The 14,245-nt window shown below is 37.9% G+C and overlaps 1 protein-coding gene and 1 long non-coding RNA gene across 3 annotated transcripts; one reads left to right on the top strand and one right to left on the bottom strand.

Annotated features, from left to right (window-relative positions):
* Positions 1–1,768: 1,768 nt before the first annotated feature.
* Positions 1,769–3,003, bottom strand: LOC149097710 (uncharacterized). Its single transcript, XR_016204308.1, has 2 exons — positions 2,723–3,003; positions 1,769–2,067 (listed from the first exon to the last, which is right to left on the bottom strand). It is a non-coding gene; the product is annotated as an uncharacterized LOC149097710 (long non-coding RNA).
* A 2,733-nt stretch (positions 3,004–5,736) lies between these two features.
* On the top strand, positions 5,737–13,957 carry LOC110061071 (acid-sensing ion channel 3-like). 2 transcript variants are annotated; one of them, XM_020767894.2, is made up of 9 exons: positions 5,737–5,832; positions 6,057–6,121; positions 8,737–9,322; positions 9,551–9,805; positions 10,407–10,560; positions 11,066–11,128; positions 11,217–11,391; positions 11,975–12,066; positions 12,843–13,957. In XM_020767894.2, exons 3-9 carry the CDS (start codon positions 8,753–8,755, stop codon positions 12,983–12,985), a joined length of 1,452 nt encoding a protein of 483 aa, XP_020623553.1. In that variant the 5' UTR covers positions 5,737–5,832; positions 6,057–6,121; positions 8,737–8,752; the 3' UTR covers positions 12,986–13,957. The 2 variants fall into 2 exon arrangements, with proteins under 2 accessions (XP_020623553.1, XP_089135828.1); XM_089279702.1 differs by lacking the exon at positions 5,737–5,832 and adding an exon at positions 8,521–8,615 and having other exon boundaries at positions 5,841–6,121.
* The last annotated feature ends 288 nt before the right edge of the window (positions 13,958–14,245 follow it).

The following is a 14,245-nucleotide window of genomic DNA, read 5'->3' as shown; positions in this document are numbered from 1 at the left end:
TGCGAAGGAAGTCTGTTTGAAAGCCGAAAACAGTTATGAACGTATATAAATGGACATTCAGAATTAATCTGATCAAAAACAATTATCAAAAGACGGAAGGACGCGTTCTATGGGACTTGAAACATGGTGAGGCTAATTTCCTTTATTGCCTTGACAAGAATTATTTATGCGGAATTTTCCGTTATTATTTTTGAGTTTTTTTCTTTCTCCTTTTCTTCAAGCTTATCATAATCCGGATAAAGGCGTGTTGAGCAAGGAAATCCCCGGGGAAATTGTTAAACTATTATCATCAACAGAGGATATATTCTTTGCGGGATAAGGATTCACGGTAATTTAAAGCATGAAATCTGTCTAAAACGCGAAAACTAAGAACAAATGATAACAAAATCACGGAAGTGAAAGTTTCAAAAGCTAATTTGTGAATGCTCAACTTGCTGTACAAATTTAAATCATCTTGGTTATACCAGTACTGGCCAGAGATACCTCTGTATCTATCATCAGTTCAATGGTTTCATATTGGTTTTGTGACTCACTTGCGCACTTTCCCAAAGCAATTTGTATTGACAGTGTAATTGATGAAATTCCGAGCTTAGCCAAAGTTTATTCTTCAGTTGAGTCTAGTTTTTACGCACTCATTTCATTTAATTACTCACCCCTTCACTTTCTTTGATCGGTTCAGTTATCGCTAGTAAAACTCAAATGTACTGAAACTGCGCCATAGACGAAAGTTGCACATCACAGCGAGATAGAGAATCCATCCAGTTGTATAAACGGCTTTTTAGTTTTATGATCAGTGTCTCTGGAAGTATAACACTCGTTTAGGTCTGATTTGTAACTGAGGGAAAGCTGGGATGAAGGCGAGTATGTTGTTTGTCGTGGTTTCAAAAACGTCCTCTCAACATTCCTGAGTACCTGGTTGATATAACGCTGCTCTCAGTTACCCGTGAACATACGTGATTGATGTCGCTTATTGCTGAAATCAGTGGAAATAATATTAAATGTTTTTAAGGTATAAAACACAGCTTTTCTGTCAAATAAGCTACACTGCTGATTCTGAAAATTTGTACACTGCTGATTCTGAGAATTTGTAACATTCTCTCTCATCTACCCTCCCTATCAACTTGTATTTTATGCGAAGTTATGAAAAAGCTCCGCAAAAGTTCATCATTCTTTTTATCTCATCTGTTGCCTGACGCAAATTTTTCACGATAGAACTATGTCCATCAACGATGATTTGCAGGAGAAGAGACAGAACTGGAGGACACAAAGTCTTAGGTAACCATCACCATCAGTTAAAGGTCTTGATGAGCAAAAATTACTGCTGTCCAACAAAAGAGCCCGCGTGATGACACGTGGTGTCTTATCTCGTACAAGATCCTCTCACATCTGGGTACCAGACTTTGCTCTCAAGTATACTGTTCAATTGTACGTAGTCCCATGTTTTGTTATAGCTTTCATTGATTTAAATAGAAACTCTGCAGAATTATAACACAAGTGATACAAAAAGCTACATGCAAGCAATAAACCACGATAAAAGCTAAAATGATTATTAAACGAAAGAAGTGTTGTAGACTAACTGATCGAGGATTTAAAAAGTTTTCAAACGGGAGTAGTTTTTTGCTAGGGCAAAAAAAGTTCCTAACCTGATGTGCGTGTTAATTATTTTTTTTATTTTTTATCTTTTAGTCCATGATTTCACTTAATACAGTAGCTACCAAACCAGGTCAACTAATACAAAGTTAAGACAGATCGACGACAGACTCCGATATTCAGTGATTTATTTATTTCACTTTATTTAACCATATATCTTTGACATAAAGTACTATAATGAGTTTGTCTATATCTAGGCGTGTCTACATCTTATGTTCTGTTCATGATTGAGGAATTTAGTAGCTATTAGTGTCTCATGCGTTCCATTGTCTGTCGTTACTCAGTATAATAACTGTCGGCTATCGCGTCCCGACTCAAACGTCCAGTGGCTGCCGGCACGTCAGCTGAATCTCTTTGCTGGAGTTGATATCCATTCAGGTAGTTCGCGTGCCTTGTTTCCTCGGGTCCTACAGGGTCCTGTTATAAAATAATGAGAGCATTTAACACTTTTTCAGATTCAAGTCCGCTGTCCGGTGAATTTCTCTTTGCTTGACGAATGTCGTGGCTTCACCAAATCCGACAGCACAACCCAAGTTTTGCTCGTGATTGTAAAGATGTTTTAGACTTTACATGCGATATAAGTCTAAATACAAATTGTCTGGCACTGATTCAGTTTATTTCTAAGTCTCTTAGAGATTTTTAAATTGTATTTTTTAATTTTTTGACGAGGTTTAACTCTACCCGAAATTCATGAAATTAAGATTTGTCAGAATCCGTCACAAATCGTGGTTTTGCTGACAGATAAAACATTACGCTATATAATTGACATAGTACCTGGGAACGTAATGTCTATATGAATAAAGTTGAAGAATTCTGAAATCGAGTGTTTAGATCATCATTCTAATGAATTGTTACAGAAAAGGCACAATGGCTCAGTTGAGTGAACGATTAAACCCAAAAAGGAACAACTACATGTAGTTCCCGGCATCGACCCCCAACAAGAAACTCTAATCTGCCCCCCAACTAAAGCAAAACAGACGACGATGCTTAAGCTTTTGGTAACAAATTATGACGACCAAATTAAACAATTATCTTGCTGCTATTGGTATTTTCTAGTAATAGCCAGTACTACCTTATAGTTGTCGTGGAGTGCAGAATTAAAGGTTCGCTTTCCGCCGACTTTACCCACCGGTCCTTGAGGCGACCCAAGTTGGCAATATACATGTTGAAAACTCAGGCAGAGCAAAAGCAAGCAACAGACTAAAAACCTATCCATGGTTTTCTAATTTGCAAGTGTTCGAAGAAGGATGGCACCTTTGCTCTTTGAAATTGGTCTGATAGCAAAATATATATCTTCAATGACGGTATATAATACCCTTTGAATTCTATAGCATTGCCTGTTTAACAACGTTCTCAAAAGCTTCAAGCGAAAAAATTGAATGCGAGCTCAAACCTGACGCCAGACACACGCGGTGAATCATTTTCATGTTAAATCTGAACCTGAAAACTTTTCCACGTGTCGAGAAATATCCGCCCGCAATTTTCCGTTCCCTGATGTTTATTGTTGTTTTTGTCTGTCTTTTCCAACACAGATGCTCTTTAGCTGTAAGTAAGCAGCCAGTTGACCCAGTGTGAATGCGTAATTTTCACCTAGGAGGGTATGTATTGAATTGAACCGGAATTCTCTTTACGGAAGAAGAAACTAATCACACTTAAGTGGTAAAAACATTATGACAATGAAGATTATCAATCAATTAACACTGTTTATTACCAATTTCAAATAATAAAACGCAACCAGTGTGTTAGCAGAGAGAACAAGTCTCATTTTCGTCCTGAGTGGGGGTGCAAAGATAATTGGGGACATGCTGGTGTGCTTTCCACGTGAAGCCGAGAAATTATCATTTAACAATTTCCGGGTGTGGGTAGTAACTGTCTTGTTTCTAATACGAAGCTTTTAGCAGTGCTGTACTAATTAGGGACACTGAAACAGGCAATCAAATATTGTAAATTGATCAGAAACTTGTTAGAAATCCCAATTGGCGGAAGGCTGAACGGAGTTGCCTCTTTATGCTTTACAAAGCGTGGAGGAGTTAAATTTGGGACACAAATTCCTCTATAGCGGCAGGGAAAATATTCTACAAATGTTGCTGAGTTTTCAAAATTGAATAGGCTCATTACACCTGTTTCAACAATAAAAACAATCAGTCACTATCGTTTCGAGATTACAGAGTGATCTTAAATGTGGAGTATTGAGCTTGTACAAAGACAATGATCAAAAATGGTTGTGAGATTGTAAAATAAATATCTAAGAAAACTCTGAAAACTTGGTAAATCTTGTCATAACCAAGCTACTGGTGAAACAATTTAGACATTTCAATGGCATTTCATTTGATACATCAAGTCTAGAGGTTCTACTCCTCTTCAAGCAAAACAGTACAAACAGTTTTGCTACTTTGGTTATTAGAACGTTTTTAAATTAAAAAGGTCTTTGGGAAAGTAATGATTCATTTGAATTTTCAATCTATTTCATTTGCATAAAATTTTAATTTTGTTTCACGTGTTTGTTCAATAACATTACTCTAGTTTGTATCTTGAAGTTATCTCAGAGGACATTCCCGCATATGTATCAAAAGAAATTCACAAATAAAAAAATGAAATGAAGTTTTCCTATCGCTTCTGTTCTTGTATTCAGTGAAATCCCGATTTTTCGAACCTCCACGGAAGACAAAAATTGGTTTGAAAAATCGTGCAGTGCGTGAAATCAAGGGGAAAGGTACAGTGTTCACCTGAGGGAAAGAAACCGACTTTTGGTTTCGAGTTTTCGGGAGGTTTGAAAAACTTGGGATTCCACTTAACTTCCATTCATGTAGTACATCGATTAACGTTAGCAGAATAGGCAATTTCCGAGGTACCATTTGCCTCGGTGTCAAAACGAGACCACGTGCGAAACCATTCACATGAAAATGAGTTTCGCCCACAGGTTTATTTTCATGCAAATCAAAGTCATTTTCGTAAGAAAGGTTTTGCACGAACACTCGTTCTGAAACAGAGGCACAATGGCCTATTGAGAACTAACTTTCAGCCTTACTAAAGTTTTTTCCTGGCTAACAGAGCTCTGGGTAGCCCGTTAACGGCTAACTTCCAGTAATGAGACTAATGGACACGATATAAAATTTAAAAAATCGGCTTCATCTGAATTTTGCCTGATGATTTTGGTTTTTTCAATTTGTGTATTCCATGCAGTGGTGTTAGTGTTTTATTGTCCTATTCGTTTGTTCCTGTGTTTTATCCTTCCTTAAACATCCCTTTTGTCATTCAAAGTGAGTATAGTCAGTGCTTTTAAAGGAGCGACGTCATCCTCTTAAAAGATGACAACTGCTTATTACAGGCGAAGTCACCGAGCGATTTGATATCCCAGACTATGATAATAAACGCTTATATGACTGTAATTTATAGTTATCGTCATGCACTTGGTCGCCAGGTTATCGGTATTTCCTTCACAAATATTGTTTTTACTGCATGGGTCATGCAGATATCTGATTAATTCAATTTATATTATGTGGTCGTGTTGTTTTTATTTTTTTGGGTTTATAACAGGAAAAAAACTCACTACATAGGACGTGTTTTTATTACTTCTCATGTCTTTTTAATTAATACTGTTTAAATTACATTTTCCTGAAAGTTTAATCCGTTTTCCTTATTTCATTTTTGTTTTTCTGTACCAGAACATGAAAGAAAGCCAGTGATATTTTACGTAGGGGGATGCACAACAAAAATAGCAACAGCGTAACCGACCATCACATGATTTTTTAACAAAAGCCTACCACAGCGACATCATTTTTTAATAAAATTCAAGCTTCATTCTATTTACATTACTTGCTGAGGTCGACATGGAGACTGGAATAAAAATAGTGGAAGAAACAGAATATATAACTGATTGCAAGTTTATCGGCAGGTAATTTTTCAAATACGAAAAAGCTTGAAGTTTTACAAATAACTTTCGATGAGATTTCCTGTGCACAAGAAAGAAAACGTCGAAAACTAACCAGTCGTTAAAATGAAAATAAATCAACTTTTGTAATCAATTACTGCTTGCTTTAATTTATTCTTCAATATTACTTATTATCCCGTCAATTTTTTGCAATGGGTTATCGCTGAGAGGACAGTTAGTTGAAGTTGTTGACACAGCTAAGTGCACCCACTGAAAGCGAGGTTTGAAGCTCCGTTGGAGAACTTTTTCAGGTGGTTATGTCTCATGCCGTTTTTCATCATGCCCTTGCAGTTGTCTGTCTGTATCACACTTTTTCTTTCTTTTTTTTTTGGCGTGCGATTACAGTAAACATTTCTCTCGACAGGTGCGCGCCGAACAAAGGCGTAGCGTTCATTTGCAAACATGGGTTCAGCCAGTCTTAATTACAAACTCACTCACGCTCTGAGAATTAAAACGCAATGAAATTTTATTTCAGCTGAAAATCACCGTGACAGTGAGGAAAACCTAACAAAGCTTCTCTCCAAGACTTTTAACTTAAAGGTGAGTGATTACAGATTCGAATCATGGCGTTTACATGTAAAATTTGTCAGTGTCTGGTCGTGCAATTTTGATATAAATACTTGCCAGTTCCCGTCAGCCATAGAAGCTAAACTTGTCTCTATTTCCATCCAAACACAAACGGAAAAAACTCATTTGGTTATTTATTCAGCAACAATTCTCCACATCAGAAAAGGCATCATTTTATATGCCCGAAAAATGCGAAAATAATTATCAAAGTTAATAAGGGCACCAAACGGTACAATATATTTTAAGAAAGCGTAGAGCAGTTTGATTGAGTTTGGATTCGAGTGACTAGCTGTGATTAGTGAACACGCTAGAGAAACCGGAATGTAATAGACGTTATGGCAATTTCTTTTGCTATTTCGTATTACTTAATAGTGGGAAGGGGAAAACAGAATGATGGTTTGTAATTCTACTGAACAAAACATTTTATTGCACTATATATAAGTACTCCTTATGTGAATACATCAACAAAAGAGATCTTGAGGTTAATTGTCTTTTCCTTCGTTGGGAAGGAAAATATGTAAGGAAAATATGTAGAACTAAAAGAATATGTCTCGTTAAGGTTAGCAGTGGGCCATCACAACAAACATAAAAGCGAAAAAAAAGTGTTATGCAAAACATCCAACAATTTTCACACCACGCGCAGATTTAATGCTCACAACGGTGAGTCCTGTATGGGCAAGGAATCGACAACACCAGCCCTCGGTTGGAGAACATAATTTTTTTTTGTTCCCTCCCAGCGTTTCTATTAATAACACTGTCTTCCAGTTTTGTCGCCTTGTCACCATTCCCCCCCAAATGTGATCTTGCAATGTTAGTAAATTAATTCAAAGCCTTAGTTGAGTAATCATGCTTCAGGCATTAGGCATATAGTTTGACCAAATGACTGATGGCAATGAGAACTACCTCGCAGAAAACGAGCACCTTTAAATTATTTATAAGTGAAGATGTTAAAGTTGATAAACTAGCAAAATGCACATATTTATGTGGCGCAGGATTTTCTCAAATGAAAAGCAATAAAAAGAACTGTAATCTGGGAACAGGAAATGGCTAAATTAAGAACTGAAAATGTCCTTAATCATAATTATTTATGATATTAGATGCGCAGATAAACGGTTTCATGGATGAAACACCGACCTCATACAGAAAACGAGTCTAACTTAGTTTATTGTAAATATATCAAGTTATTGAGAAACGTCTTGCTTTTTTTAAGAGCAAAAATGCTCTATAATTTAGTTTATTGTGAGGCCAAAACTGACCTTTTCAAGCTTAATTTCGAATCTTCAACCGACCACCGTAATTCAGTTACAGAACTCCTCTTCAATCACTAGTGGGTTAATGTATTTAAACTCGATGATAGATAGTCTATGGACGAAACAATTCAAGTCGCGAATTATCATGCAATCTTGCGTTGTCATGATCATGATAAAAGCAGTTTTTTTTTGCCAACAATTTATCTCTAGACATATATCAAAAAGAGAGTTTCTGGAAATGAATTTTAACCTTCGCCTATGACAACAGCGATCAAACCGTGGCAGATCAAACTGATGGTTTTAATTAAGTGAAGCGCTTGATGTTTTAGTTTGCAAGCGGCCTTTGTATTTCTCAGTACGTTGTTGAAAGAACAGAAGTGCTCGCAGAAATAGGTGTAAACTGCGTCAAAAGCTGCAAAAAGCAAAATTAAAATGTATCGTAGTTTTCTGGAAAAGGCAATTTCAAATGCATGACGACCTACTAATAATGTGCAAATTTCTTTTTCTTTTAGACATTAATTTAAAGGTCGATCGCCAATAAACACGAATAAAATTTAGGTTGTCACAAAGTTTCTTCGCGAAACGATTATACATTACATAAATCTTGGGAATGTTTTTAAGCCGGCCAAGAGGTGCAAAAAATAAACTTTTTTAAGTTAGTGTGAGGGAAACACATTAGACATCACGATGAAATGATGAAATGATCATTTGTTATATTACCATCTAGCTATTATATGAGTGTTAATTTATACGGTTTTTCATGTCATAAATTGAAACCTGGCTATATCTTATGATGTTGACCCAAGGTCATTAACTCCAGCACTCAATATCCGATGAGATAAACATAAAACAAGTATTAGTGCTTTAAATGCCAGTTGAGTAAGAATCGCCTCAAATGGTGAAGAAAATGTCAGCTTTTGAAATCGTGTCGACTGCTTTGCCTTGGACGATGTTCGTGTCTTACAACAAAAAGTGCTTTTCAATACAACTTAATGACGTATAATTTCAACACATTAGATGGTGTACTTAAGATCTAATGATGTTGTTTTCCGAAGTTAAAATACAAACATGCACTTTGCCAGTAATTGAAAGACGCCGTAAATTGGCAGCTTTTCACTACAGGATAATACAGACGTACTTCAACTGAGATAGAAGAAAAAGAACTGAGAATGATCCATCGGCCCTCACAGCTGCCTGAAGATACTGAGAGTTAAAAAGTCAGTATTCAAATATGGTAATTTTCCTGGACTACATTTTTAAAAACCGCCAACATGTTTACACTTTTTAGCATTTGCTTCGAGACAGTTAATTTTGTTTTGCTTTTTACCTTAATTAAAGGAGCACCAACAGAACTATGGAGTCAGATTTCAAGGGAATACGAGAAAAGCGACAGAAATGCGCCGAAGAGGTGAAACAAGCTTGGCAATCAGAGAAGGACGAGGCCTCCCGAGTGATTCAAGACTTTGGCTCATACACCACGCTACACGGCTTTCATTTCGTGTTTGATTCAGCTTCCAGAATACGCAGAATTATTTGGTTCACGCTGATACTTCTGGGCGTAATTTTCCTCTTCTTCCAGTTCCGAGACAACTGGAGGAAACTTCGCAACAACCAGAGCGTCATAGGCAAAGATCTTGAACACAGCCAAAAGATGCTATACCCAGCCATAACTATTTGTAACCAAAACATGATGCGAAGAAGCAAAATCATGGGCACGGACGCGCAGACATTTCTCGACCAACAAGATCATGTGAAGTTTAAGTACTCCGGCGAAAACCTGCTGGATAAGGAGACGAGCCCGGACTTCAATATTGAAGAAAGTGTGATAAAAAACAGTCATAATCTAACTGAGATGTTGAAGACATGCGAGTGGCAGAAAGTGCCTTGCAGCGCTGCTAACTTCACCTCCTTTGTATCTTTCATGGTGAGATTAACTAATCATTACCCAGTCATAGGCACGTAATGTGTGCATACCCTAATTACATTGAAAGCAATGCTAAAATATTGAACGCTGCGTTATCCACCCATTGCGTCCTCTAGTTTCTTAAACCCAGTGACTCTATCGATACATTCGGCAATGAGTGGCTATCAAAAAGTATATTGAAATCTTGATTTTGGATTTTAAAATAATAATAGTTTTCCTATGTTTCAGCGAGGTGTTTGCCACACGTTCAATTCTGGTCAGGATGGCCATCGCGATCTTTATGCAACCACAGCAGGAAAAATACAAGCCTTGTCTCTTTATTTGGATGCACAGCCCGAGGAGTATTATGGTCCATATAGCTATGACGCAACAGGTTTTAAGATTCTAGTTCATGATCAGAGAGAGTTGTACCCTAACATTGAAGATTTAGCTTTGGACGTCACACCTGGATTCACTACTAATATACGCGTGCGCAGGAGCAAGGTTAGTAAGGCTTAAAAACAACAACTCTATTTTTCGCATTATAACTATAGATATTATAACATTTTTGGTTTATTTAATTTATGTAATATGTTTTAGATGAGGTAACGGGCATGGTCTTGTTTGAATGAGACTGGAGGCTAAATGAACCGATAGGTGTCATAGGTTTTCGAGTTAGACTCCAGCCTAGTTATGTCTCACTGTAGGACAGGAGAGATAAACGAAGAATTTGCAGTTTACATTTCGGTTTAAGGGAGAAAAAAAGAACAAAAATTAGCTTGGTCTGACAGTAAACAATGTTTTATTTGTTTTCCTTTGAAAAAGCAAATACACTAAGTTCTTTGTAATGGTTGGAAGTTCTTTCCAAAGATCTATTGCCTGACATAGTTCCTTTAAACCTCAATCAATAGTTGCCTCATAAAGTGTAACAAAAGAAATGTGATAACCTCAGCGAACAGGCGTCTCTCTTCGCGAGCTTCTCGCGCTCGAGAAACACGTCTGAGAATCGAGCAGAAATTATCCATTATGATGACTAGCCTTTCAATGATACAGATATTGTTTTCGTGTGGCTGATGTTCGGTTTTGTAATTTCCTTTGATTACAGCTCATCAGCCTCCCTACGCCATTCAAGTCCAACTGTGGTGAAAGGAATCTGACAAGTTTCAAGGAGTATTCGGAATATGCGTGTCTTACCGAGTGTTACACCAATATAACTGTGCGAGAATGCGGCTGCCGTGTGTTATCGATGCCCTCTGTTGGTAAGAAATACAGTCAAACACGATACGATATACAAAGTAGGAATATGAGTGGCAGGGAATATTCAGGGATCTTAACTTACGGCACCACGCCTAATTAACACAAACACGATTCAAAATAGCTTGCATTTCGAAATGGGAAAGTTGAACTCGAAAATTAAACATGGAATACTGTACTCAGTTGCAGCGCCCGACTAACGGACCTGCTCCTTTCTATATGGAGAGCTCCTGGTTTTTGTTTGTATGTTTGTTCTTTTTTTTTTTTTTGTATGTTTTTTTTTTAATTTTATTTTTGCTGAACACAAACCACTACCTGAACTACGCTGAGACATTACAGAACTACGCCAAATTACCAACACCACTAGTAGCATGTTGATATGTAGAAACAAAAAGAACAATCCCACTGACCTTAAAAAAAGATGACTATGATATCGACAGTTACTTTTCCATCAGTTAAAGAAGGGAGAGGTCCCATTTGTTAATTAACTGAGTTTTGATATTTTAACAGGTGTTAACGAAACTAGATTCTGCACAGCAAAAGAGATCTTCAAATGTGTCTTCCCCATATTCAGTAAGTGAACAACTTGAATTTAATTTTGATGTAAAACTGAGCAGTCGTTTGTTACAGATGATGTTGACACACTTGTTTTCATCTCTAGGCGATTTTAACCCCAGTAACTGTGACTGCCCGGTGCCGTGTACAAAGGTTACCTATCGTGTCCAGGCTTCCATGGCATACGCGCCGTCAAGTCACGTGTGGGACACACTATTTCCTTTGTTCAACTTGTCATCGAATGACACCGACAAAGTCACCGAGTACCAAAACTACATCAGGTAACAAACACAAATGCGCCTCCGTTAGTACGAAACTGGCCAGGGGAGGGCACGAGGGGAGAACTCCCATCTAAAAACGACAGGAGTGCTCGTCGAAAATTTTTTAAAGAATCTCTAAGAGGTACCATGATCCTGTTTTGTGGGCGTGGCTTGAATTGTTTTCGCCCCTAAGAGGAACCAACGGCCTTATGCGCCACTTAAGCACGAAGAGGGTTATGAATGTATGTTATGTAAGAGGAACCAATTTTAAAACAACACATCATCTCCTGTCATCGTATTGTTTTCGGTTGGTTTAGAGCTCAAGTGTTTTGCATCAAAACGTTCTCTCCTTGTTCAGGAGTGCGCTGCTTATTCGAGGGCGCCGCTGTCCAATGCAGTGGTTATTCGTTGTGGTGCTTATTCCGTAAAGGCGGTGATGAGTCTAATGAGGTTTGCTGAATATTTCTAACCATTCATGAACGTCAACAGTATACTGTTTGCATTTTCACAGGAACGAAAAATGTTACGAAATAGCCAAAAATTTTCATATTCTCTGCACTTATTTGAATGTTACCTACAGCACTTTTTTGTCTCGTTACATTAGGCAAAGAATGGTACAAGTGCATATTTACTACGAAACTCTGGACACGGAAATAACAGAAGAAAAACCGGCATACGACCTCAACGATTTCGGATGTAAGTATTGTCATCTTGGAAGTAGTTACACAAAAAGACAGGTAACGCCTGAAAGGCATTCGAGTTTATGGCCTGGCCCAGTGAAGATCATACATCCCCGAGTTGTAAATGTACTTGTCGATATTTGAATTAAAGTTATTTTGTTAATGACACTTAAAATTGAATTTTCTAGCTATTATTGTGGAAAATAGCTCGGTCTATTTGGAAAACCATTTGACAGTAAATAAGAAACGTAACTGTTATTTATTGACCTAGTGAGCTTCCTGTATGGGATAATGATTTCATAACTGTATAGAGCTCTCTTGCACTATTGAATTCTCCTTTTATTCGCCTCTATACAAAACAGCTACATAGAAGAACTTACAGACCTTGAGAGGATGCAAACGTTTCTCTCGATTTCGCCTTCATTCACAGAGGCTCAGACTTTAGGGGAGGTAACTTCTACAGAGGAGATAGATTCAGTAGTAGATCTAGAGGTACTTCAAACTGGTGGAGCTGGGGAATGCAAATGAAAATTGGCCCTTCAGTACTAATTTTGTCCCCAGGGTGAGGCTGGATTCTTTCATGTGCGAACAAGTCGGCACTCTCTTACACCAATAACGGGGAGGGGAGGCGAGGAATAAAGATTTCAACCATTCGAGTCCTCTGTTCAGCAAAAAGGGGAAGTGGGGATTGGGGAGGGGGAGGCACTTAAAACCCAATTCGACTTGATCCAAACGGAGATAAATAAGAGAAGGATTTCTAAACTTTAACGCTTCATTTGCTTTTCCTTTCAGCGGATGTTGGAGGCAACATGGGATTGTTCCTTGGTTGCAGTCTGTTGACGCTGTGTGAATTCGTCGATCTCATTATAATCATGTGTCTCCGCTGTTGGCGAAAAAGGAATGCAGTGGATCTTAAAGGAGATCAATTTCAATAAACTTTTGTTTTCAGTATTTAGGATTGTCCCATAACAAACACAGAACGCGGCGTAGACATAATTCGCGAACGAGCAAGCAAGTTTAACATGTCCATGACCAAGCACGTTTTGTTGTTTACTTTCGCTCGTAGGTTCGTGTCTCTGCATTTCTAAAGAACCTTGAACAGGTTACTCATTTTATTACCTCTAGTATTTGACGCTTATCGATTCATGCTGGAATTGGCGAAGGTTAGAAACTGTAGAGTCTGAAATGCTCATACTACAAACTGCATATCCAATCATTATTGATCCTAGAGCGTTAAGCCTGGTTTACACTAGCGACATAACGACATAACGACATAAGGAAAAGATCAGTTTTATCTTTTTGTCGTTATGTTCATGCTGTTATGTTGCTATTATGTCATTATGTCTAAATGTTCACATTACAAATATAACGTCCTTTTTAGGTCGAGATAACGTCCTTTTTATGTCGTTCATGACGATGTCGTTATGTCGCTAGTGTGAACCAGGCTTAAGAGAAAATTGTCCGTTTCAAAGGAAGATTAGCGTGTATTACAAGCAGTAAATTCATGTCCCTCCATTCTAGACATTAAGAAGTCTCAGCAAGAAAAGCAAGAGGAAAAAAATTCCGCGCAAGATCTTGCCGCCAGACACAAAACGCCTCAATTTTTCTTGCGCGGCCATTTTTCTTATCATTTCTTTTTTAAGCGAGGGACTACCCGTGGTAGAGAGCTTAGAAATATCTGCTGTACAGAGTGTCTTGCTATCTAGGCCGGTGGGAGACAGGTAGTTAAGGAGCGGAACTTTTTTTGTTTCTTCCTATCAATTCGATCACACTAATGATTTGTTAGAACACAATAAAGGTTTTGCACATACAGTATCGACAAATATTGAGCGATTAAATTATAACAAATGGTTATCAAGAAAGACGTATAATGAAAGTTGTATTGTAAATAAACCGTGAAAATTTTACCAGGCTTATGTTTCAATTGGTTGGGTTTGCGACAACACTGTTGGGTCTCTTTTGGGGGGAGTTTACACGACGAGTTGGTCCCCATGACCTGTTGCAGGGAAAGTTCATCTATTGTAAGGCCTAGTTCACAAAAGCGACAAAACGACATACCCGTAGTAAGTCATACTGATTGACAACGCAGGAGAATCTTAGCGAGCGAGTGCACTTTGATTGGGCGAGCACAAGAAGGGAAGGCTTGCGGAGAGTGAAAAAAGAAGAGCCCTGTGGGGTAAGAATGGCTCATTCTC

Source organism: Orbicella faveolata, unplaced genomic scaffold (assembly GCF_042242905.1).
Source record: "Orbicella faveolata isolate gen_17 unplaced genomic scaffold, um_ofav_v1 contig_47, whole genome shotgun sequence".
NCBI lineage: Eukaryota > Metazoa > Cnidaria > Anthozoa > Scleractinia > Merulinidae > Orbicella > Orbicella faveolata.
The sequence above is the reverse complement of the archived record's forward strand: the minus strand, read 5'-3'. Positions and strand labels throughout refer to the sequence as shown.

Bases quoted from the DNA above. Each gene is read 5' to 3' on its own strand.
- LOC110061071 (XM_020767894.2), top strand. From the start codon at position 8,753: ATGGAGTCAGATTTCAAGGGAATACGAGAAAAGCGACAGAAATGCGCC. The intron at 10,561-11,065 runs GTAAGAAATACA...ATATTTTAACAG, and splicing joins GTTATCGATGCCCTCTGTTG to GTGTTAACGAAACTAGATTC. The intron at 11,129-11,216 runs GTAAGTGAACAA...TTTCATCTCTAG, and splicing joins ATGTGTCTTCCCCATATTCA to GCGATTTTAACCCCAGTAAC.